Source organism: Aptenodytes forsteri, unplaced genomic scaffold (assembly GCF_000699145.1).
Source record: "Aptenodytes forsteri isolate BGI_AS27 unplaced genomic scaffold, ASM69914v1 Scaffold27, whole genome shotgun sequence".
Classification (NCBI taxonomy): domain Eukaryota; kingdom Metazoa; phylum Chordata; class Aves; order Sphenisciformes; family Spheniscidae; genus Aptenodytes; species Aptenodytes forsteri.
In genome coordinates, this window is record NW_008794407.1 from 2,365,535 (window position 1) to 2,390,630 (window position 25,096).

Sequence of the window (25,096 nt, forward strand, 5' to 3'; positions counted from 1 at the left end):
GGGGGCGCGGCCGAGACCCCGCGGCAGGGGTTTGGTTTTGGCGTCGTGGGGTTTTCTTCCGGTTTGGGGAACAAATACATAATTAGACATGATGAAAGATAAAAACTAACACATATTTATTAAGTGGTTTTACAAACAATCAATATAATAATTCCATGTTTACAAAATAGTAATCAGGCTAGGTAAAGTGCTGCAAAATATTTTAAATAAAGACATTTTGTAATTTTCCAGTTTCTGGTTACCCGGATGGGTGGTGCTTACAGCCTGTTACGCTGCTCGTGTGCTGAGAACAGACATGCAGACTACAGGGAATTTGTTCGGAAGGCTTAAACAGTCTGGAAAAAGTGCAGAACTAACAAAAAACAAGTAAAATGAGTATTTCTTCAGATCCTATTACTTTGGGTTAAAATTATCTCCCCTCCTCTGCATAGAAATTTTTTTCACAAACTGAAGAATGGTACGTAGGTGCGTAGTACATGCACACAAAAAGCCCTGTGTGCTGAAGATAGGTGCTTTCACATGGGATTTGACACACCTAAGGCCACTGATGAAATGACGACCGCTCCGTCTGTCGCTCAGATGTACTACTAACGCGAGGGGAAATTCTGTGAGTACGAAGGACTGAACTGCATGCCACAGATCCTGTCCTGACACACGTTGTTTTCTTCCAGTAGGGATGTGTGAAGAAGCCACTGCAAGGCGAGGGAGGGTGAGCACTGTAACCACGCTACTGCAAAAATACACGGCATCCTCCATTTACTACCAGGTAAGAGCACACCAGATAACGCAGGCAGAACTGCATACCCTGTGTTACCCCATGGGCACTTGCTGACACGTCCACGCTCTATGTATGCCCTCTGCGCTGACTGTACTGCCTTTTGACTAGAAATTGCACGCAAGCAGGCTTTCCACAGAACAAACGCATGTTTCAATGCTACGTGCTACCTCATACTCGCTTGCCTTTCTTCCTGCCCGTGTATTCAGTTTTCGAAGATGGGAAGGTGACAACCAGTGCTCAGTAGGAAAGACGCCGTCGACCATTGTGATGGGAATTTTTAAGTAACTGCTGTTTTGTGGCTGCTGTTAGAATACAGCAAAATGAAGGTTTCTTGAGCGATTTCCAGCTGAAGGCAGTGTGGAAGGGATCTCACAAAGGACAGAAACATTTTCTTTGTGTTTTGCTGTCAAACTGCTGGCAGCGGAATGTATCGTGTCCAAGCAAAGCGTTTCTTACGTGCGGTTGTTTGGGAAGGAAGAGGTAACTTCCTGCAGAAAACTAAGCATCTTTCCACTACCTGAGGAGGAATAGTAAATGTTACAGATTACCTCCTTCCTATTACATAGTATTTAGGGGCTTGAATGTAATCAACTACCACAAGAACAGAAAAATAAAATTCTGAAGACATTCAAGTAAGCAATTATGCCCCTAAATGTTAACGATTTGCTTGTTCAAGTTTTGCTTTGTTTTTCTTTCTGGGAAAAAAAAAAAATAAAATTGAGACTCGTACTGGAGAAAAATCAATCTATTTTTCTATCTTGAAACCAGAAAATGGATCATTTACAAAAAGTCCGAGAAACTCCTCCAACTGCTTTTCCTTCTTGATCTAATCTATAATTCTAGAAGAGTGCCCCTGCATTACATACTTTTATAACCACAAGTATTCTTCATAAAACAACAATAAAGTGCATGCTGTTACAATGCCACCACTGACAGCCAGCTAGTCTGTTCCCTCAATCCGCTCCAGAAAAGCCTGTGAAGGATGACTCCCTCCTGCCTCTCCCTGTCCCGTAGCCTGTTTCCCCTCCTGGCAGCAGTACTCCTGTACAAGGAAGCACACAGTTGTTTGGGTGTCCTACAAAGTTTCATCAGCAGCTTGGAAGTTGTACTCTTCTACTGTATAGATTGTCCTAAACATGCAGCAAGGAAACGAGGCTTTTAACTCATCTGAGAAATTTAAATGGCCTTTAAACTTACTGATTTGCCAGCAAAAGCTTCTTTTATTTTTGGTTTGTGTTTTTTTTCAAATGGGAAGGACAGGCTGGGGGAAGCTAAAAAGGAAACTTAGCAACCAATGCTGTGGAAGTGATGTGGCCACGGTTTTTCAATAATTTCCAGAAACTCACTTTTAATGTTAAGATTTTGTAATTTCAAAAGCTGCATCTTGTGGGATCTATATCCAGCATCCACTTACTTTGTAATGGGTTTGATAATGAAGGCACAGGCTCACTTTTTTTACTGGTAAAGGACAGCAAACACGGTCAATATGCATTACTGACACAAAAGCACAAGCAACGATAAAGCTAGTGTCAAAAATTCTCAGCATCTTTCCTTTCGCTACACTCTTTTTGGCCATCTGCCCGTTTTTTCACCAAAATTAAAATGCAGTTAACTTTAAACACAGGTTTACCTACATTTATATGTTAGTGGAAGATTTTTATAATCTGTTGCTGTACTTTCTGAGGGTCCTAGATGACAGCATTCACCTCTTCAAATGCCAGCAAATGGAAAATCACTTGAGTAGTAGTAGCAGCTGACATGGTCCCTCAACTTTGCTAACGGTTTACATCACGTTAAAAAAACTAGCTTTACTTCTTCCTATTTTTTTGATTACTATTGCTTGGTATTACAATTCAATTTTGTCACAGGTGAACAAAAAAGCTCTAGAAAAAGTTAAACAAGTTACCTGCTTAAAATCCCATGCTACTCACTCAGCATGTGTGGAATTTAAACTGGCAAATAATTTAAACAAGTTCTTTTTCATTTGTTTTAAATTACATGCCAAGAAGAAGATTCTGAGTGTCTTCTACAGCAAATGACCTCACCAAATACTTTTAAGTATCTTAAAATATTCAGCTTGCAACACAACTTTTGTTGCTAGTGATGGCAGCTGTCCCAGGGAAAAAAAACGAAAACCCACAGAATCTTGAATTAAGGAAGCGGCACCTAAAAAACTTTTTTTTTTTTTTTAACCTCTAACCTCTATTCCAAACAATAACTACCCTCACCTGCTCCCAAAAAGGTGGTTCGGTTTACATGATATTAACTCTTAAATATAAAAGTGTGTTGGCTGACTTTACATGGGCAATACTGCCAAGGACCAGACTCCATCAAGGAACACAGCAGGTGGTCAGTCAAATAGCATGCCACTTTACAACTCTACAAGCCTGAAACAGCAGAAAACTTGGAAATGCATCACCATATCCAAAATAACTCAAAGGTTTTAAGTATGAAATCAAGTTCTTTGATAGTGGTGTACACATATTTAAACTAGAGTTGTGCTGGTTAATGTGTTTCATATATAGTAGATGCACTACACATAATGCTAACTGCAGGGATTCATACTTTTCGCTATGATTGAAGGAGGTGAGATTTAGTTAATCTCATTGCAATCCTCCGATAACTTACCCTCGCTGTGTGAATCATTAATTGTATTACATGGTTGGCAACCAAGAGTAAATAAACTGCTGATGTTGAAAATTTGGCTAGGAGCCCAAAATACATGGTTGGCAAAAAGATAAAAAACCCCTCTCCCCCAATTCTTTTGAACAACTGACCTCCAACACTCATCTGCAACCAAACAGTGGATAGATAATTCATTTCCATGCTATTACATTGAGGTATAACTACCAGAAACATTAAACTATCAGTATCAGCTGATATTTATCCGGTTAATTCACTCTGCATAAGGGAAACTATTACAACACATCTAAAGGGATAGTTAAAGCTTACAGCTCAGAATTTTCCATTTTTTTTGCATTTGATTTTTTTTGTGTGTTTTATGTTTAATTTCTTCTACATTACCAGCTGCAATTTCCAGGTTAATGACTTCCAAGCAGATTTGAAAGGAAGCCTGAAGATTTTTTCTTTTCCTGGGATTCTGCTTCTTGGCCTTGTGAAAGTCCCAATTCTTTCTCAATCTGCTCAAGCTCAGACTGGTCAAGCAGTTCAAAATCATCAGCTTCCTCTGTGTCTGTCTCCTCGCTCAAACTGGGCACTGCATGTGAGGGAGCTTGCTGTGCGGACTGCAACTGGTCTTTGATGGCAGCAGACACCGCAGCTGCGATGACATCCCCAGCAATTCCACTCATTAAATTAAAGGTTTGGTCACTGGTCAAAGGCAAGGAGAGCCCTGCAGCGGATGGTCTCTCTTTACTCTCTCTGGAAGCGTGATCCACCTTGAAATATGTTTGTTCTTTTTTTTGTTTTTGCTGGATGGGCATACCGATGCTTGAGTCATCGTCATCATTTGTTCCGGCACCATTTTCTAAAGAAGGAAATTCTGAAAGATCTCTAGCAAAAGCTTCTTCATGATCGCTAGGTCGGTCAAAATCTATTACAGGACAAACAGAAGGAAACAGTGTCAGCAAACACGAAAGGCTTCCCCAAAAAAGCAGCCAAGTGTAAAAATGCAATTAGTAAGTTTTCCTTTAAATACATTTACTAATCCATAGTCTAGTAGTCTTCCGTAGTCTTAATGCAGAGGAGCTTTGTGTTACATCTAAAATAAAATGGTTCTGAGGTCGTAAACCTACTACCACAAGTCACCTAGTAGCAACCTAACCCAGAAAGTTATTTGAGGATAATATCCTTTTTAAATGGTATCTAGCTCTATATGAAACAAGCCATGCAAATCTTCAGCACAGCCAGTTCTAAATACACGAGCCACATAAAGTCCTAAAATTTGTAATGTCACAACAGGTCTTTAAACATTTTTCTTCACAATATATACAAATTACAAATATGTAAGTGTGTGTGAATATATTACAAGCTTTTAAAACACTTGCAGAATAAAAAAAGAATGTTTACATGTTTAAATAAAGATATAAAACCAATATGAAGACTTAATTTATAACTTTTCTTGGCCAACACTTGTATTAAATAGGAAACAGAAAACGGAAACTCTACAGATGACTAGGATAGTTTCACATTTTCAAGATTATAAAAAGCAGAATGTAAACAAATAAAAGATTAGATTTTAATGGCTGCGTTAATGGCATGATATTTGTTACTATAAATGCATAAAATATACTGACCACAGTACATGGCCTGTGGAAGAGACCTAGATGAGCATAAGGGAGTATTTTGATCTAGTATTTGAATGAGAAGGTAAAAAATCAGTTTGAACTTACTTTCTATGAAAACAAGCAATAGGAGCATTCATAAGGGCTAAGGAAATGAATCCTAAAAATGTCTGATACGTCATTTTCTCCATTTTCCTTAGGAAAAACAGGCTGGGAAGGTGAGGAGGAAGGGTGGTGCTGCAGGCAGAGTGGTGGCTCAAATGCACAGAGCTTTGAGAGGAGATGAGCCAGTCCTTGGATGCATCCCATCTGGTCTTGTACTTGTGTGTATGTCCCATTTGCTGAAATGCTCCGTGGGGGAAGAAGAGTGGATGTTTATTTTTCACTTAGCAAGGCCTTTAATGCAGTTTCCCACATTATCCTTACAGCCAAATTGGTAAGCAAACTGGGTAAGTGAACTGTAAGGTGGGTGGAAAATTGGCTGGACTGCCAGGCTCAAAGGGCTGTGATCAGTGATACAAGGTCCAACTGGAGGCCAGTTATTAGTGGTGTCTCAAAGGTCCTGAAGCCAACACTGTTCAATGTTTAATTTTATTAATGACTTGGATGACAGGATGGAGCGTACTCTCAGCAAGTTCATGGGCAGAAAGGAACTGCAGTGGGGCAGGTGCATTTGATATTCTGGAGGGCAGGTCGCCCTCAGAGGGACCTCAACAGGCTGGAGAAATGAACAGGCTGAAAAGGAACATAATGAAATTCAACAAAAGCAAATGTGAAGTCCTGCATCTGGCGTGGAATAACCTGTGCAGCAGTACAGTTTGGGGGCAACAAGACAGAAAGCAGCTTTCAAGAAAGAGACCTGTGGACGCAAGTCAGTGGTATACCCTTGCAGCAAGGAAGGCCAACCACGTACTGAGCTATACTAGCAAAAATGAAGTCAGAAAGTCAACGGAAGGGATTTTCCTCCTCTATTCAGCACTGGAGAGTGTGCATTTGGAGTACTTTGTCCAGTTTTGACCTCTCCAGTACAAGACAGACAATGAAAGACTAGAATGAGTCCCCTGGAGGATCAGCATGATTATTAGGGGGCTGGAGAACACGACATATGAGGAGATGTTGAGAGAATGGGCTTTGTTCGGCCTTAAGAGAAGGCGGCAAATGGGGGATTGCATAGTTGTCTTTAACTAACTAATGGGAAGGTAGAGAGAAGATGGGGCCTGACTCTTCTTAAAGGTGCACAGTGGAAGGATGACAGTAAATCGACACAAGCTGTAACATGGGAAATTTTAACTCACTATAAGAAAAAACTTCTTCATCATGAGGGTGATCAAATATTGAAAATGGCTGTCCAGGGAGGTTGCTGAATCTCTGCCGTTGGAGATGCTCAAAATTCAACTGGTCACAGCCCTGAGCAACTTGATCAAGTTGAACCTCCTTTGAATAGGAGGTTAGATGAGATGAACGATAATGGCTCATTCCAACTTAAGAGTCTGTGACCGTACAATGCCGTCTATTTACAACTTGAAATATTAACAAAAGAATTGAAATTATTAACTTGGCCTGTATAATGTCGTTAAGTAATATCATCCTACTTGCCATTTACAGTGAACTTTTCCTAGAAAACGAGAAACGCAAGATGAGCAGGCTTAACAAATCCACAGGTAAGATTACACCAAACTACTGTTGTCCTTAATCTTTATTCAGGCAAAGTGCTAACTGAAAGCTTGGTCTGTAAGAAATAAGAACTTAAAGATCTGGTCAAGATCAAGACAAGTGCTTGAGAATATCTTCCTAGTCTTAGTCTTCACATCTCATTTAGGCTCATTGCTGGCTGTCTTCATCAGCATTCTAGTAACCAAAACCTAGTAATACTTTCTTTAATTAGCTGCTTAGCAATTCAAAGTAGTCACTTTTTCTTCCTCAGCTTTTATTTGTATAACTCCACAAAAGCATTGGTACTAACTTAAAAGGTTTACTTGCTTAAAAGGTTTACTTGCTTAAAAGGTTTGGCAGAAGAGAGAGCTAAATCTGGCACTTATTCAATGTGTCGGTTTTACCCACCACTACATTTATTTAGATACTTACTGATGTACTTTATTATTTTTAAGATGAGGACAACTCTTACACAAGATGTATCCAAAATTATGTCAAACACTGGAATTAATTTTGAATTCATTGTAGGGGGAAAAAAAAACAACCCAAAAAACTTTTGTTCTCAAATTCTCTAATCATTTTCACGTAACTTACATGACCGTGATTCATCGATGAAATAGATGAAGCCGTTACATACCATCAGATGTGTCTGTCTGTGGAGAATACCCCTCGGATAAGTTAAAGGTCCCATTATCAGTCCAAGATACTTCTGATACATCTGTGTCAGACACTGACAGCTCTTTGGCAACAACTGCAGGACTAACCTAAACATGAAAGAGTCCCATACATGGTATTCTTATACTCAAAAAATTCACACTACAGGAAGCCAATGCTTAGATACTGAACAAGAAGCCTCTTGCATGTCATAGCAATATAAATCATCGTCTCTGGCTGTCTTCATCAGCATTCTAGTAACCAAAACCTAGTAATACTTTCTTTAATTAGCTGCTTAGCAATTCAAAGTAGTCACTTTTTCTTCCTCAGCTTTTATTTGTATAGCTCCACAAAAGCATTGGTACTAACTTAAAAGGTTTACTTGCTTAAAAGGTTTACTTGCCTAAAAGGTTTACTTGCTTAAAAGGTTTACTTGCCTAAAAGGTTTACTTGCTTAAAAGGTTTACTTGCCTAAAAGGTTTACTTGCTTAAAAGGTTTGGCGGAAGAGAGAGCTAAATCTGGCACTTATTCAATGTGTCGGTTTTACCCACCACTACATTTATTTAGATACTTACTGATGTACTTTATTATTTTTAAGATGAGGACAACTCTTACACAAGATGTATCCAAAATTATGTCAAACACTGGAATTAATTTTGAATTCATTGTAGGGGGAAAAAAAACCAACCCAAAAAACTTTTGTTCTCAAATTCTCTAATCATTTTCACGTAACTTACATGACCGTGATTCATCGATGAAATAGATGAAGCCGTTACATACCATCAGATGTGTCTGTCTGTGGAGAATACCCCTCGGATAAGTTAAAGGTCCCATTATCAGTCCAAGATACTTCTGATACATCTGTGTCAGACACTGACAGCTCTTTGGCAACAACTGCAGGACTAACCTAAACATGAAAGAGTCCCATACATGGTATTCTTATACTCAAAAAATTCACACTACAGGAAGCCAATGCTTAGATACTGAACAAGAAGCCTCTTGCATGTCATAGCAATATAAATCATCGTCTCTTTAAGCTTTAATTGTAGAAACATGAAAATAATAGTATATAATACTTAGAATTGAAGCATCCCTCTTTGTAATAACTGCAAGCTGTATTCTACTAAAGATGCATAGAAAAGTCCAATTATTCATTCTGAAAGTAATATCCTACTGTAATGAAAGCAGAATGAGCCTGCAAATACAAAATACATATAAATGTAAAGAAATGCATAAACTTGCATCAAAAAAAACCCATTATCTATAAGACAGTCAAAAATTAGTTAAATAAAAAAGTCATTATCCTTTATGAATTTATCCAACAATATTCAATTATGTCAGCTACAAATTTTTATCCCATGGGATATAAGTTTGTTTGTTTTCAGAATACAAAAACACCTTCAAAGCGATCACTGTCAAAGTCAGGCTCTATATACTACTTTTCAAATACTGCATAAGAATTCCTAGAAAACTGATTTTTTTTTATATCAACCAGTGTGCTGATTATAATGGAAAATCCTTTGCTATACAGTTATTTAGAATATTAAGAGAGAAAGGAGATATTAAAGTGTTCTCATACATATCTAGAAAGATATCTGCAGATAACTTACTGATTTACACTATCACTGAAAATAATCAGACAAGTGATTACACAAGTATCTGACAAATTACATAGGTTTTCTACAAACGTTTCCCTTTTATATTTTAATTTGATAAAAATTAACTGCAGTTTCACTGTTGCAAATAAAAATAGCCACCTTTGCTATTATATCTAGTTTAAAAGTTCCACAGCCAATATAAAATAAACACATTCTTAGTTTAGTAGGCCAAAGAAGCCATTACCTTGAAGGCCAGAAGTCACAAATGCAGTAAGTTAATTAGCGTAAGCCTAAAGATGGAGACTATGAATCACTTTTAAAGCATACTGCTTAGTTCAGGAACACAGCCTCCTGGGCAGGTTAAAGTCTTCCACAGAAAACAGAGACAGTAGTCTAGATACTCTTCCATTATCTATATGGATTTTGAAAGAAAGATAGGGCTGACTGAAAAAAAGTCACCTTTGGACACAGAGCTGATATGTCTAATTCACTGTCGTCATCTGTGGGTTTTGTTTTTGCTGTTTCTGAAAGAAAAAAAAAAATTTTTATCCTACTCATGACAAAAGACTTTGAGGTTCAGTGTGCGTTCCCTGTCACACAGCTTGTGTAGTACAGTAAATTATTCACCGGTTGACACACGGTGCATCATTTACGTTATATGCTACTAAGGTGAGGGAAAAAAGGCTGAGGTAGATATTTATCAAAATATATCGTGCAGCAGCCAAAGCGGGAGAGAGATTGTTGCTCTGAAATACTTTCCAACACGTTTATTTACTTGAAGTCTCTGTTGCTCACCATAATATGTTCCCTGGCAATACATATCTATCTTTTTAACTATACTGCTGGTACAACGCACAGTCATAACATACTGTTAAAACAGGCAGTGTAGTTATCCCAGCAACATTACTTTTACATCAGAACATACAATTTTCTGGATAATTGTGTGTAATCTTAATTCACAAAACCGTACTTCTTCTTTGCACCCAGTTCCCCTGCATTCGCATCATTTATATGCAAATATGCATACAAAGCATCCTCTGAAGCCTGGTAGAATGCTGCTCCTAACAGAGGAACGGAGACACCAATTTCGCCTCCTCTCCTCTCCTGTCTCTGTCTGAGAATAGTCTCATGAATATTTTAAACCAATATAAGCTGAAAAACACAGTAATATTATTCTTGGTTGCCTATTTTTGCAACTTGCTATTTCCTCGCTCGTGCCAGTACAAGGGTTTGCGAACCCATGTGATGAACCCAAGTGGTGAAGCAAGGTAGGGAACTTGTCTGGGGTAAATTAAACTGGAGGGTGAGAGGCAGGAAAGAATGAATCTAACCTCAACCATTTTCCCAGTGCTGGCTTATGAAATTTATGAAACAATAGTCTGATCTCTCTGCCAGTTTCACTTAAAAGTAGTACAAGGTGGAATAACATGAAAGAAAATTTTCAGTGCATTATTCCTTATTTCCAACGACTACTGTATTGTATGTAAGAGAAAGAGAAAAGGCAGATGGTTCCTCTCATTGTGTCTAGGAACAGCACACTGTATGATGAACAGTTACAAGAAATGCATGTTTTAAAGCAGATATGAAATCTACTGATGTAACACTAACTGAAAAGGGTAGGCTACCTTTAAGTAATGTGACTACACTACAAAGGTTTAATTACCAAAACTGTAGCACACACAAAAAGTAAACTAAAAATAACATTGTTCATATAAGTATTTTTCTTGAAATAGCTTCATTACTTAAAATCTAAAAGTTTCCAATGTTGTAAAGAATTCAGGTGAGACAGGTGAGATTTTGTTTTCGACTGATTTCTCCCCTTTCTAACTAAAAACTTTGATTCATTTGTAGCAACTATCCTACTGCAATTCTTAAATGCTTATTAAGGTGGAAAATTCTGTTATTTACTCATTTTATGTTCTTGAGTGAGTCGCTCTCCTGGATAAGTTTGCCTTATCTAAACAGAGATAAGCATTGCATACTTCACAGCGAGTAGTTTTTTCTGAAAATCTACAAGCAGTACATCTACTCAGCTATGAAGAGAACCATCAGTCTTGCCTTGTTTCTTTCCGTGAAATAGTTTGGGGTTTTTTACCACACCCAGATGTCTGACATACATTAACGCTCCTTAAAAAGCTAAGAACGGTAGCCAGGTTCAAAGCAAGAAATACCTTTACAATTGGCTTCACAGGACAAACCAAACTGTCTGCAAGGTGAATAAATTTTTCTCTGCATACAGAAATACATTACTTGGGACTATACTTAATTACTCACCAGATCTCTCTTTTTTCTTCTGGTTGATATATTCCACTATTCCAAAATCTAGTTTCATCAGAACAGTCTTAATTTTGTTGCACACTTTCTGTCCAAATTCATTGCACTTAAGGAAGGGACATAAAAAGGCACACAATACTGTGATAAAAATGAAGACAGAGAGAAAAATTGTATTGAAATATTGCTTTACAAGAAGTTACTCAATAATGATTAAACAATGCATTTGCGTAAGATAACTACCGATTTTACATAATGCAATTAGTTTTACATAAAAAAACACTGTGAAATGCCCATGTCAGACAAACTGTTAATGTCAAATCCAGTTTCTAGGAGCCATTCCTGCTCGTCGCAGAAAATGCCATTGTATTCATATCAACTGATACCTTTTTGACTTCCAGTAAGGCACAATTTATGATCACTATAATATTTATCATTATCTTGATTTAGTCTGATTTTGATCTACCTGAGAAACACGACTATGCAACATTGTGCCAAAATCAACAAGCTGACAAAACTTGTAAGCTGACTTCCATATGACAAAAAGCACTTGTCAGAACCTACATATATATATGTATATATGTGTATATATATGCATGTGTGTGTATATATAAATAAATAAATTAAACCCCCACTCCCTATACAGAGACCAAATAATGAACAAACCACATACATAAATCATGATTGAAAAAGAGCCTATACTTACGCAGGACATAGGAGAGGACAACTCCAGGAATGTAACTTCCCAAGACAGTGAAAAATGTACATACACTGCATACTAGTAGGCAAAACTGGCAAAAACATTAAAATTGGCCATTAACACTTGCACTGTTTAAATATTTAGATCATTTTGCAAAAGAAAAATGTTGCATGCTATATGAAATCTAGAATGCAGTGGAAAGTGGAAGGGGTTTTTTTTTAGATTGGGAAATACTTTAACACTTCCTGTGCAAATAAGCATCAAACAGTTCATTTTGGCTAATTAGGATGTATCCCCTCTTCTATTATAAAGATATGCTATTTTTATTCATTTACTGTAAAGGTTTCACAAACTCATGGCTCTTGCTAAAACTACTAGAAATTACTTCACCTTCATTACACAAAAAAAGGCTAAACACTTGATATGAAGAAAAAAAAACCCAAATCACTAACTGAAGTATTACAATGCATACTTGCTGCATGCTTACAAAAGCAAAAAATCCTTCCAATGAGTACAGTTCTCTCCCCTGTTGTGTTGCTTCGTGAAACTGTTTTCTCTCATACGCTGGCATTCTCTTGATGCTTGTTGGCTACTCTAGCATCCCCGTAACGACAAGACTGAGCTGAATTTTCAATAGAAAATTTGAGATTCGGCCTCTGCTGTGACTGACATATAGTGCATCTTTCACAACTGCACAATGCTGAGTACAGAAGTGATCTGTTGAAAGTTTACAGAAAGAATCCATTTGCTTTTGGAGTTGAATTGCAATAAAATGGTTAATTCAAAGAAATTTTGCACACAGCATCAGTGCCTAATTTGCTTATAATTATAACAGTAAAATAATGACATGGCTCAGAGAATGAGCCATGGAAAAAGAAAGGAAAGCATGCTGTCCAAATTAGCTTTTCTAAATCAGGATTAGATGTCTCTTAACACAGTTACTGTGTCATGTTACTACATGACAAAATTACAGGACTGTGGATACTGATACCGCATTTTCTTACCTCAATATACACCTACTTCTTTTAAATATAACTTTATTATCCTAAACAGATAATTTCTTTTTGTATAATTTATACATCTTTGAAATGTATTTCATCCTGTTGCTCATACGTATTTTCAGTCTAATCCTAATATTTGAGTGTGGTACTACATACTTCCAATTTGCTAATTCTGAAGGGCCTGTTTCCATGAAAAATTTTTGTGGCAAAGTTAACTGAGATCAAAAGAGGGGAGGAAAAACTTCCTAATCTCCTTTTAAATTTTTATCATTAGCAATACAAGTATAAAAATGAAATCTACTATTGCCATGATATACTTCTGCATTATTTGTATTTTTCTTTGGAAAAGAAAGCTGCTTCACTTTTGGCTAGAACTACATAATGATCTTCTTCCTAGTAGGAAAGAAGAAACCTTACTCTTGCTTGCCTCTTCATGAACTGGGTTCTCCAGCTCAGTCTTTCCAGTAAAAAAACCCCAACAAACAACTATATCTGTACAGAAGAAAAATTAGGAAAGATTCTCTTCTATCAGATAATACTTGGGCAGCTATTTCTGAAAACTAAAATTATTTTGAAAAAAGGTCTATGTTTAGGAACTGTGTACTTTCCCTGCTTTTTCAAGTTTTTATTAAGTGGTGATGTTTTAAATTTCCTTTCCATTGAATGACTGGTGAGGTTCCAGCAGCCGTAAGGGGAGGGACTGTACTGCTGTAAACTTTACTGTGAGCAACTTTGCTTACTGATGACCTAGTTGTGTTCTGCACAGGACGAACTTAGCAGAAACTCAAGACTGAATGTATCATAATATGTATTTTATTTTTCACGTGTTTGTTGTTTTAAATCTATGTTACCAAACTGTTAATCTTACTTGGGAGTGCTTACCTTGCCAGGGTTTTGTTCCTTGAAGTGGGACATTTCTTGAAGAAATACAAATAGGTTCATCAGTGTTTCTGAAATGCACTGATTTATTCTGGGTCTGTAGTCTTGCCTGGAATTGATGACTTTCCAGCTGAGTAAAACAAACAAAAATACCCAACGACTGTAGTTATAGCTCCTAGGAAAGTTGAAACTGGTTGAAAACATTTGAAGCCTTACCAACTTCCAAGCCAGTCATGTTGTAAAGCTATAGCCCCCAGTGATCAAATGGCTGCTGCTATGGTACAGATACCTGTGCTCATTTCCACATATTTTATATTGGGCTAATTCCATCTTTTTTAATCAAATAAATTCTGTTCAGTAGTAGCAATTCTTTGTCCGTACAAGCAATTATGGAAGAAATTACTGCTTACTCGTTCTGGCCATACGAAAATCCTGAGTTCAAGGCACAGTTGTAATCTAAATTAAGCAACTGAACCCCAAAATTGTTTCTTAATATTATTTTTTTCTGAAAAAATATTCCACAGTGCTTTTCATTGCCACAGTATGGCCATACATATTAATACATTTAATTTCATGCATATAATACTTGTGCTTTTTCTTTTCTATTTTTTGTCTTGTTCTGCACACTATGATGACCTTTAAGAGATTGTTATCCAACTTAGGAAAAAAAAGAAATTGCTCTTGAAGTCTTGATGTTTACATTAATTTCCTTACTGAATTTTTATTTTTCTATCATATTGAAAGGACTGTTTCTAACGCTTAGCTTGTTACTGTTCTGTCCTTTTAATAAAACAAAAAGAAACTGTACTGAATAATTTGCTGAAAAACATGAGAAAGCATATGTATCTAATTTGGGGCTGATCAGTTTAGACAGTATCTAGTTTAAATTATCATCATATACCTTTTTGGAGTAGACCGAGCATCTACAACAAAGATGTTTTATGAAACAACAAAAGAAAGGAAAAACAGACAGGCCAGTTCATGTCAAATCAAACTGGTACAGAGTATGGACGTACCACCATGCAAAGATTCAGAATATGAAGTAAATTCTGCGCCACTTTTACAAAGTTATCTTTCACATAATTCACTGCTCAGTACACACACTTTTGATCACAGTGAATGCAAGTAAGCCATAAACAATCCCACAGTCATTTTACTCTGATACATAACCCATTAGATGCCCAATGCATCACTGCATTAATAGTAAAGTTTTGTCATAGGTGGATCAAATTACAGGATAAATCAAAAACTACATTATGAAAAAAATGAATGTACAGGCGTTGGTGTGCAGCAACAAGGACATACGCATAGACTGTCAGATCAAACTGCCAACTCTCATTTCCAGCTAATCACTCTGCTATTTAGGTACTAAAACAGCACAAGGCCCTGTTAACAGTTCTTCTTGTTACTCAGAATGCAAATGCCCTCTGATAGTTCCCTCGGACAACTTAAATTTTAGCAAGCATCAGTAAGTGACTGATGAGATTTTTGCGATTTAAACTTCACCCTGTATGAATTCGGTGCTCACAAGTAACGTTTAAGCACTTGCTTCAATATTAGGAACACCAGGATATGAAATTTTAATTTTTTTGTAGTGAATGTAAGACTAACAAAAAAATGATCTATCATCACTTTTAAAAATACCTGCAGTGATTAAAAACTTCCATGCTAATATTATCCTTGTGCAACAACAGATTGCTTAGTCATTTTTATTGGCTCATATTGTAAAAGTTAAAAGCCATTATGAGCTTTATTAAGTCAGGAATAATTTCGGTCAAAAATGTCTATTTACACACATGGAGAAACTTCATCTTTCTCTATACCTATATTTAACTACCGTACAGCAACTTCGCCACGAGGTGGTGACACAGCAACATCAGTATTAGAACAAGGTTTGGGAGCCATTTCATACAGAACATGAATAGCACGCATGGGGGATTCATGTTCAAACTATCGTATGCATAGTGGAGCGCAGAACATGACTTCAAGAAAAACCAGTATTTCAGCCACGGTTTAAAACTGATTAAAGTTCAAAACCCAAACTGTTGCCCTATTCCTGACTTTATTATATTATTTATTAGAGTATAGTATTTACAGTATTGCGATGTAGTGTGATTTCCTCTTACATTACAAAATATTCAGGGTGAGGTTTTTTTTCCCGCCTTTGAGAAAAAAACAATTTAAAATAGCGTACCTGCAATTCATAGGATGAGAGTCTCATGTCTTGGACTAGGTGACTTTTGTAAAACAGAGAAAATGCAACATATTTTCTAGCCATGCATGGCACTGCATGCAGATATTTGCCTCTGAGAGGATGTAAATAAAACCATTAAATAACTCATGAAGAATACTACAGGAACCCAGCGAGAGGGATTAGCAATGTTACGCAGAACTTTTTGTCCACCTCCCATCCACAATAGCAATTTCAATTTCCACCCTCCCTGACAGTTAGCAGCTTGAGAAAGGTAGTATACAAGGGTTTTGCCTTATGAGAACTGCAGTTTTTATGGATAGTCTACTCTTCTTAAAGAAGCATTGTTTCCAGCTTTTGTGAACCATTCTGCAGCATTAACAGTATGTATTTTAAGAGTTGCCTGTTTATTCTAATGTTGAAAACTACTATTATGACAGTATTCTGAATTACAAAATCCTTTTACAGACTCTACTCCTATCCTTTATTTAAAACTGTTGACAATCAAAGTGGAACTTCGTGGAAGCACAAAGAGAGAAAACGGATAGGCCTGATGCCTACTATCAAAACAGAGCTTTGAAATATGTAGGACAATTGTAGGTAAGTTGGCTCACTAACTTTAAGTTAATTGCAAAAATGGGGAGGGGGGGGGAGATGAAAGCATAAACTACAATAATAACGCAAACTGTTTTCATGTACGCTAACCACCAATATAAAGACAACATAGATTAAAGAGGAAGAGATACAACAAGGCACACTGGGATAACTAGTAACAATTCAACCAAACCTGCAAATTATGCAGAAAAATGGCACATTTGCAGGGAAAGTTCTCTGGAGTTGCTTCTCTGGGTTGTTAATAATGCTTTCTTTTGCCAGGTTTAAAAGATGTTGAAAGTATGAGCTGCAGTGCAGATAAAATGTATTGCTAGATGCTTTGGTCCCGTGGTCCAGATGTGGTGCATTGACAAAGAAGCAGCCAAGCGAGAAGAGTGGATGGTACAGGTGAAGCTTGCTTTGAAACATTACAATACAAACCCACTATTAAGCTTGCTCTGCAAAAGAACACTTGGCAATTTCTTGCAGGCCACAAGAAATCATGAGACACCTTTGTCAAGTTCTACTACAGCCACACTTTTCTATTTTACAAGAACACCAGGAACTATTTTGAAGTCTTATTCTGGTCTTAGGCAACTAGAGGTGTAAGAATGTCAGCTTGCTGATCTTCAGGGTGACAAGCAGATGCACGTGCTGCCTCTTCTTGTTCACACCTCCCAACAACTGCCAGCCCTGGTAACATCTGTCCCTCCTGTCCCTTTTCCCCAGAGCCCACTTGAGCGGCAGTGTTACCCAGAGGCCAGAGAGTTGGAACCAGGGGGCAGCAACAGAGACCCTGGTGCAGGAGGAGCGAGAAAGAAAGGAGGTGTATTTGTATGTATGCAAAGATAGAGAGGTTATGTCATGCCCTTGTAGAAACAGAGATAAACATTAAACTTGCATTAGATCAAGAGCTGACAGACACATAACAATGCATACTCCAGACAAATTCATTTTTCAATGATCACATTTAAAGACAGAAAGGAAAAGAAGAAGATATGTGAAGTGATGCAGATGATGAACGTGGAGTGCGTGACTTCAGTCAACCAAGAACATAAAAAACTACTTCAGCATATTAGTGAAGTTACTTACAGTACCTTAATAAATAACTTAAATATGAACCCTATACTTCCTGCCAAAACAGCTTTTGGGACTCCTGTCAAGGTGCTCCCTTGGTGATACAAGCAGCCAAGTCTCTCTGAACACCTTCAAAGGTTTTTGTGCACAATTTAGAAAGAATAAAATTTTATGCTCCCATCACTTAATACTGAGTTTGATACAAAGTACTGCACTTCTACTCTAAAACTACTGTCAGTAAGATTGAAGGTGTTCAGAGAGAAAATTACTCATATCCTTCTGATTACCTATTGCATCATTTCTAAAACTGAGCAAATGTATAAACTGTTACTTAGTAGCTGCAAAAAAACCCCAAAACAAACAACACCCTCCCGCTCCAGATGCTTCAACCCATCAGAGTCACAAACTCTGGCCAGAAGAGTCGGTGGCATTACATTCTCTAAAAGTGACTGATGGTGTCATGCTCTCATTTTGTATCTAGACATCTGTTCAAGCAAAGCCCCGTCACATTTCTCTCAGAAAGGTCAGCAGCTCTCATGTTACCGGTTTAAAGATCTCTTCGTGATGTGCTGGATTTTTTTTTAATTATGTGTACACAGTTTTATATGTATCTTCACGTAGATACGCTACTCAGAACTGCAGCAGTGACAAAGTACAGCATGATGTGGTGGATCTGAAGGACTGCACCTACATAAACAAAGAGTTAGTAATTATAGAGCTTCTAAACCTTCTTGATTTCCCAACTGTAACCACACACGCTTGAAACCTGTGCAGACTCTGTAATTTTAAGGGTAACTTAGAATGTATTAGTCAGGGTGGAAGAGCTGAAAGTTACATTCCCAAAGATACATAAATCAAAATACAGGTAATACGGCTATTTTGCAGTCTTTTAAAAAGTAGTATCTAGAGCTTATAGAATGATGCAGCTGTACGGGATGTGGATATCTACGGACAAACCTCATAGGCAACCAGGAGTTAAGTATGAAACTTGACCAAATCAAGTGTGTAAACTGTTAGCAAAACCCAGTCAAGCAGGTTTACCTTTTCAGAGCTTTCACAGGTCTCTCCTGTGAGGAAAGGAATCACCACAGTGCAGAAGGCAGTGATTATAATGATGCAGTTACCCTTCTCCGAAACAAACATTTTATACCTGAAGACCTATGCCAAAAATGTATTTTAAAATTTGTCTTCTAAATTAGTCAGGTACAGAGATAATGGATATAAAATAGTATTTAGATTAAAAAAGTTTTGGAAAAACATTTTAAATGTGATTTTTTTTTAAATTAAATTTCAGGTGACCACATACTCCAAAGGAAAATAACCATCCCTCTCTCCCTCCAAAATATAAAATGGTGTAAAAAGCACATTTTACAGTTAAGTGTATTAAAGTACCAATGGCAAAACCTCTAAAATCTACTATTGAACTGTGTGGTAGAAAACAATGCAATATTGATTAGCCTTATTCTAATACAGCGTAACAAATTTGTGAATGTTATGTGCACTACATGGAAAGACATAATAGCAAGCACCACTGAACTCACAGCATAGCATCTTAATGACCTACGTGGCTAATTTAAAAGGTGATTATGTAGAATTGTGCTTTATCCTGTGCCACTTTTGGATCCTATGCATACTAAAATAATTATATTTGTGTCATGTGGCTGTGACCAAGTCAACAAGACCTGCAATTCAAATGAATCACTGGGGTACCATGTAAAAACCTGCTTGCTTCAAAGAGCTCCACGAAAGGATGCTGTATCACTGAAAGAACGAGGAACACAGGAAGCATCCACAAATAAACTCCATTCTCAAACTTTAGGGACAATCTTCATCTACAACCTTTTTGCTACAAACTCTACAAAACTTTTCTAATAGAAATCTCTCCAGCTTGTAGATACCCATATGCACTTCATTTCCCATTGCTAACCTATAGGCCCTGCACAGGTTTAGGCTTTCACCAACATGTAATACTGTGGCAAACATCCTTTAACCGATCACATTTGACATCCCTTCAATGTTGAGGTTTGGGCACACTTGGAATCTCTAAGATTTACAAAGTTAGACAGATTTTGTTTTTAAATTGAAGCTGGAGAATGTAGTTATCAACCTTAAAGAGTAACTAACAACATTTCCCAATTCAAAAATCTCCTTTAATTATAATCTCTCCTGTAGTTCAAATACATCATTTCTAAGAACTAAATGAATTCTGTCAATACCGTGCAACACTGCTTCTCAAGCTTTTAAAGTGTTTTCTTTCTGACCCCATCTATCTTCATCTGACACTTCAATTTTGTGCCTTTTATTAACAGTGAGTCAGTCCAATTTGCTGTTACTGTTTTTTTGAGGGAAAGGTGTGCAATAAAAAGCTGAAAAAAGATCTTATTTCACTGTTTTCAGTAACATGCATGCCCCTTTTATTTCTTGACAGAGAATATTTTTTGGTAATATTACTGTACAAGAAATATGTTTAAATCATCAGCATTTGATGAGGCTGGTTGTGTTTTTCTCAATGGACTGCACAGCAGACTGGTCAGGACATGTGACTTTCAACAAAACATAATATAAGCAACATTTCATACCTGACTCTATACGCTTCTTGCACAGTGTGTTAAATTAAAGTCATAATGGTATTTTCTTCTCTTCAACTGACCTGGGAACATTTACCACTGGTGTGCTGCTAAACAATATCAATCCCATAAATGAAGGGTTGTTTTTTTTTTCTTATATTACTAGTCAAGAACAAACTTTTCTGAAAATGAAAGCAATCCTATTGTTATAAAAATACACTCAAGTGTTCTGCAAAGGGATAGGAGAACTCATCTTGTCCTACAGGTTGCTTAAAAAATACCAAAAATGACCCATTACTACCAGGATTTTATTTTGGAGGAGCTGCGTTCATCTCTTCTATTCAAGTGTAACATCAGTCATCTTACAAAGTCTTAGTAAGGAGCTGTACTGTCTTTCTTTAGCTCATCAAATACAAACTGGTTAACTCCAACTTTTTTGAAGGCGATTCCAGTACACAAGTTCCTCAACACAGCAGATTGTACTAAATGTTGTCACTTTTTGCTGAATGTCCTGCTAAAATAAACAAAATATATTGCAACTGAATTTGGGGCATTTCATTGTCCATCTCCTCTAGACAGACTCTTCTAAGCAAACTGATAGGTCAGCCCGCATGGCAAACCCCTCCTTTGACCCGTGCTACTCTTGTCCAGCTCTTCTGAGAAGAACACCAGCCACTCCAGTTCGAGGTCATTCAAAACGTGAAATATGATCTGATAGTCAAGTGTTATTAGTCCAAACTCATGACTTGGTCAGTAAGCGTAGATTTTTTAAACATCTCTTTGCATGAAAATTGAGTGTTTCAGTGCCACATAAATACAATTATAGACTTGCTTTCTGTTTAGCAAAGACTATAATGCTATTACTATGTGCTGTTGTCTTTTTACCAAGACAGTACAAGGGCTGGGATCTTCCAGGTCAGCTTCGCATTTGTAATAGAAACTGGTGATGCAGAAGAGACATTTTTATTGCGCTATTTTTGTTCAGAAAAGTAAGGAAGTCTTGTTTCTATCAACAGGAGCATAGCGTCCTGTTTGCAGAACTTTAATCAGCTCTGCCCAGCCGTTGGAAGCAATTCTTTCACATTTATTTTTCTCCTGCAAAGACATCTCTTTTAACCCTTTTCACAAACACATTCCCCCTTCAGCCTCCACATTCTTCAGCTGGGATACTCCTAGTTCAAGGCCTCTCAAAGTCAAACAGCTAGGAAAGATGAGCTGAGCATTTCTTGAGTTGCAGAGCAGCTGCACAAAAAAGGAAAATTGGATTTTCAAGTGCCAGACAACACTTTTAACCTGCAAAAACATGAAAACTACTTTTTGTGTAGTATTACAAGGCGGCTTTAACTCTTTCTGTGCGGAAATTCATTCTGACTCTTTTCAGTGGTTTTTAATGTATTTTGTACGAGCAGGTGATCATTTACTTTGATGCATTACTGCATTTCTGAGAGTTCCTGCCATGAGCTAACCACTTGTTGCCTACATTTGTGCACTGAATTCAATCATAAAAGGAAATCAAATACTTTCCACTTTATTAACTAATACTAGCAGAAGAAACAGATATTCTTATATAATTGCAAATCAACATGCTTTGAATAATTAAATAACATGCAGATTTGACTTTAAACTGGATCTCCATTTTTCTAAGTCCAAGCACACACTGAGAAAGGTCATGCACTGCAAGATTGTAGTTCAAAAACAACTGCTTCAAAAGAACGTAGCTTTCTCTCCCATTTTTATTCAAGTCATAAAAGGTTTCTGGCTAACAGTTTAGTGCACCATCCTTTTCAGTAATAAGCAGACGATGGCGATCAGAACAAGACACACATTGTTCTGATAGAGGAAGTTACATGTCGGTATCTCTTTGAAGCACCTACAGCCAGGTGCTTCCACCATGTCAGGCCCGATTATTCACAGTACCTTTTACACATTCTTGACCATCATTAGATTCCTCGTGAGTTGTCATTTTTTTTTTTAATAAATTATACCATCTTACATCAAAAATATAGGGGACTTGATGATAATAAAGAATTACTGGGGGAAAATATAATCCTTATGCTAAACTGTTTTCAGTCCTTGACCTTTGACCACATCTTTCCTCACTGTTCTCGATCTGCTACCGCACAGGATCATACGACAAAACAAAACAGAAGATATGAGTGGGTACCTAATCTCCACAACTCTTAGCTTTTTTACTAGCCTTACTAAGAAGTATTTGTGCATATGTTCCATAGCTTATTATACATTTAAATTCACAGTATGACTAACAGACTATTGACCAATGCCACATCTTTAACTATGATGTTATAACGTTCATGAAATATACTTGTGATGCAATATCACATATTTTCTGAAGTAGGACATGAACTCGAGAGGGGAGAGGATGTAAGAAGTATTTGGTTGCGTCTGAGAAGAAGCTACACGGAGTGCAGTGTGCTGAAACCTATCAGCGAACAAAGCTCATTCTACAGCTTCTACGAAAATACCACTGCCCTCCTTTTCAAATATATAAAGCAGTAGCTTTGGTCCAGTGTGCCCTCAAAATTACCCCATTTTTTGTGCATTTACATCACTATCTTCTTTTGCTCCAGTAGAGTTCCCATATTACTTCAGTACAGCTCCCATAGCTCCTCCTTCTAGTCCCTCCTGTTTAACTTGGACCAAAATATTCTGACCTCCACCAAATCTTATTAGCACTTCTGTAGGAACGTTCTGTAGTTATAGCGTATTTGTTACCACCAAGACAAAAAGGCAAATTAATTCCAGAAAAAATCAGAACCTTTTGATTAAACTGTTTTCCCAAACCTTTCTGCTCAATAGCAAAGACGCCAAAGGATGAGGGACTAGGATCAGGGTCAATTAATTTAATGGTAGTTTCAGAAATGATAAATGGGGAGAGCAGGCCCTATTATCATGTTTTTTCAGGTTACTGCTTTAGACGTGTTCATCCTTTTTGTTTAAAAAAAACCAAAACAAACAACTTTGATTTATAAAAAAAGAAGTCTTAGAGGTTTAGGCCTAGTATTACTTCTCTTTAACTGCCAAAGCGTGTCACACGCCTTTATAGAGAAAGAATTGTGAACAAAGGAAGTTAGATATTACAAAGCTTGTATGTTTTGCATACCAGTTGCATCCTTTTACATACTGGTAAAGACTGCTGCTTCCCCCCCAATTCGAATTTTGAATTTTTTTTTTCCAAAATTATTTTTCTTCTCAGCTGGTAAGATTTTCTCCCATCTTGATTTGAAAAAAACCCACAACACATTTTCAAGGAAGGACATGATGCATATCCTTTATAAAATGGATTCAAAAGAAAAAAAAAAGGTGATTGTGATCTGAAACTTCTTTTTTTAATGTGTCATGCGTATGCTGTTTTCCTGTATTAAAAAATATACAATTTAACAAATCGGACATCCAGCTAAACATTTTTTAATAAATAGCAATTAACACTTTGGTGGCTATCAGTAATGAGTCAACATTTCCTTAAAAGAAAAGAAAAAAATGCTACCTACTACTACAATTACTTTTAATCTATGTCCTATATAGGGCACAACTGAGATCCCTGCAAACGGAAATGCGTAGGTGACCCCACCCTTGCAGAGACCCAATTATGCCACTGGGGATCCATTCACCCACACTCATCCAATTAGATGACCATGCCTGAATATACTGATCTACAACAGACAACCAGAAATGTCCTCTGTATTTCACCTATCTTACACCACCACATTGACATGCATGTTGGAAAAACACCCACATAAATGTTCAAATTTAAATCTAACTAGAAGAAATCAAATCCAAAGCCATAATGAAATGCTTACTTCTGATTCTTTTAATTTCTTAAATTTGCCTCTATATTCTGGCATTTGTTAACTAACTTCTAAAAAAAAAAATGTCTATTTCTTTATTTCTTTAACACCATTTTAGAGCCAACATTTTGATTAGCATCAAGACAGTAAAAATTGCAACAATGGAAAGAAGATGTGGATTTTAAGAAACCTAGATTATAAACTCTGTCACAGCCAAACATCAATAACATCTACTTTTAAAATATCTATTTTAAAACCTATTTAGCTAAATTTATTTAGTGCATTTATTTCATAGGAATCTGCTGGATCATATTTGAGAAAATAGTATTTGTTAAATTGTTATTGTTTTAGATCCAACTACTTTCTGCTTGTCCTGACCGTTGGTTTTATAAGCTAACTAAGATAAAAGTTAAACTTCAGAAAGACTGGCATACCTCAAAGGGACGCAGTGCCCCATCTCATAGTAATGAGTTATGGTTCTGTCAGTAACGTGGCTCCGACTAAACTATTTGTGTCTCTGACATTTTGAGGCTTGTAAGTTGTCCCATGGTTGGGAAAAGTGACTAGGTAGAAACCACCCAGTATTTTCTTCCCTTCAGTTTTGGTTTAAGAAATACGTAAGAGCTATACAATTTAACCTCTATGCAGACATTAAGATCTAATACCTCCCTCCTAAGGAGCCTCAGGTTAGCATTAGAGGCAAAACCCTCAGGAATTAGATGATCTGTTACAACAGAGAGAAAATTGATCTTAGGCTGAGAACTCAGGCGCGCACACAGATTAATTTACACAAAGCCTCGGTCCGTACTGCGCTGCACGAGGCGGCCATCAGAATCAACATACAGTACCTTTCATCTTGTCCCAGATCCTCACTGTCTGGCATTTCAGGTGTAAAAAGGAATTCTCTCTCTCTCTCTCTCTACCAATCTAGATAATCCAGGCAACGATCTTCTAGTCTGTTTTGTGTTTTAGAAGCGACAACCCGGGCACCAGTCCTGTTTGCTGCTGAGAAGAGCGCTCCTTGCTCAGAGAGCAAATGTTTACAAGACATCCTAAGTGCCTGCTGGTCTTGAATGAAGTTC

General features: G+C 37.1%; 1 protein-coding gene across 1 annotated transcript; it reads right to left on the bottom strand.

Annotated features, from left to right (window-relative positions):
• Positions 1-92: 92 nt before the first annotated feature.
• FAM134B (family with sequence similarity 134 member B) lies at positions 93-25,096 on the bottom strand. Its single transcript, XM_009288018.2, has 7 exons — positions 24,863-25,096; positions 13,783-13,909; positions 11,906-11,990; positions 11,203-11,340; positions 9,388-9,452; positions 8,111-8,237; positions 93-4,331 (listed from the first exon to the last, which is right to left on the bottom strand). The coding sequence occupies exons 1-7, from the start codon at positions 24,895-24,897 to the stop codon at positions 3,820-3,822; spliced, it is 1,089 nt and encodes a 362-aa protein (XP_009286293.1). The 5' UTR covers positions 24,898-25,096; the 3' UTR covers positions 93-3,819.

Coding starts and splice junctions, on each gene's coding strand:
- FAM134B (XM_009288018.2), bottom strand. CDS start 24,897: ATGCCAGACAGTGAGGATCTGGGACAAGATGAAAG. Junction 11,991..13,782: donor AGGAACAAAACCCTGGCAAG/GTAAGCACTCCC, acceptor TGTTTTTGCCAG/TTTTGCCTACTAGTATGCAG. Junction 4,332..8,110: donor ACAGACAGACACATCTGATG/GTATGTAACGGC, acceptor GTCCTGTAATAG/ATTTTGACCGACCTAGCGAT.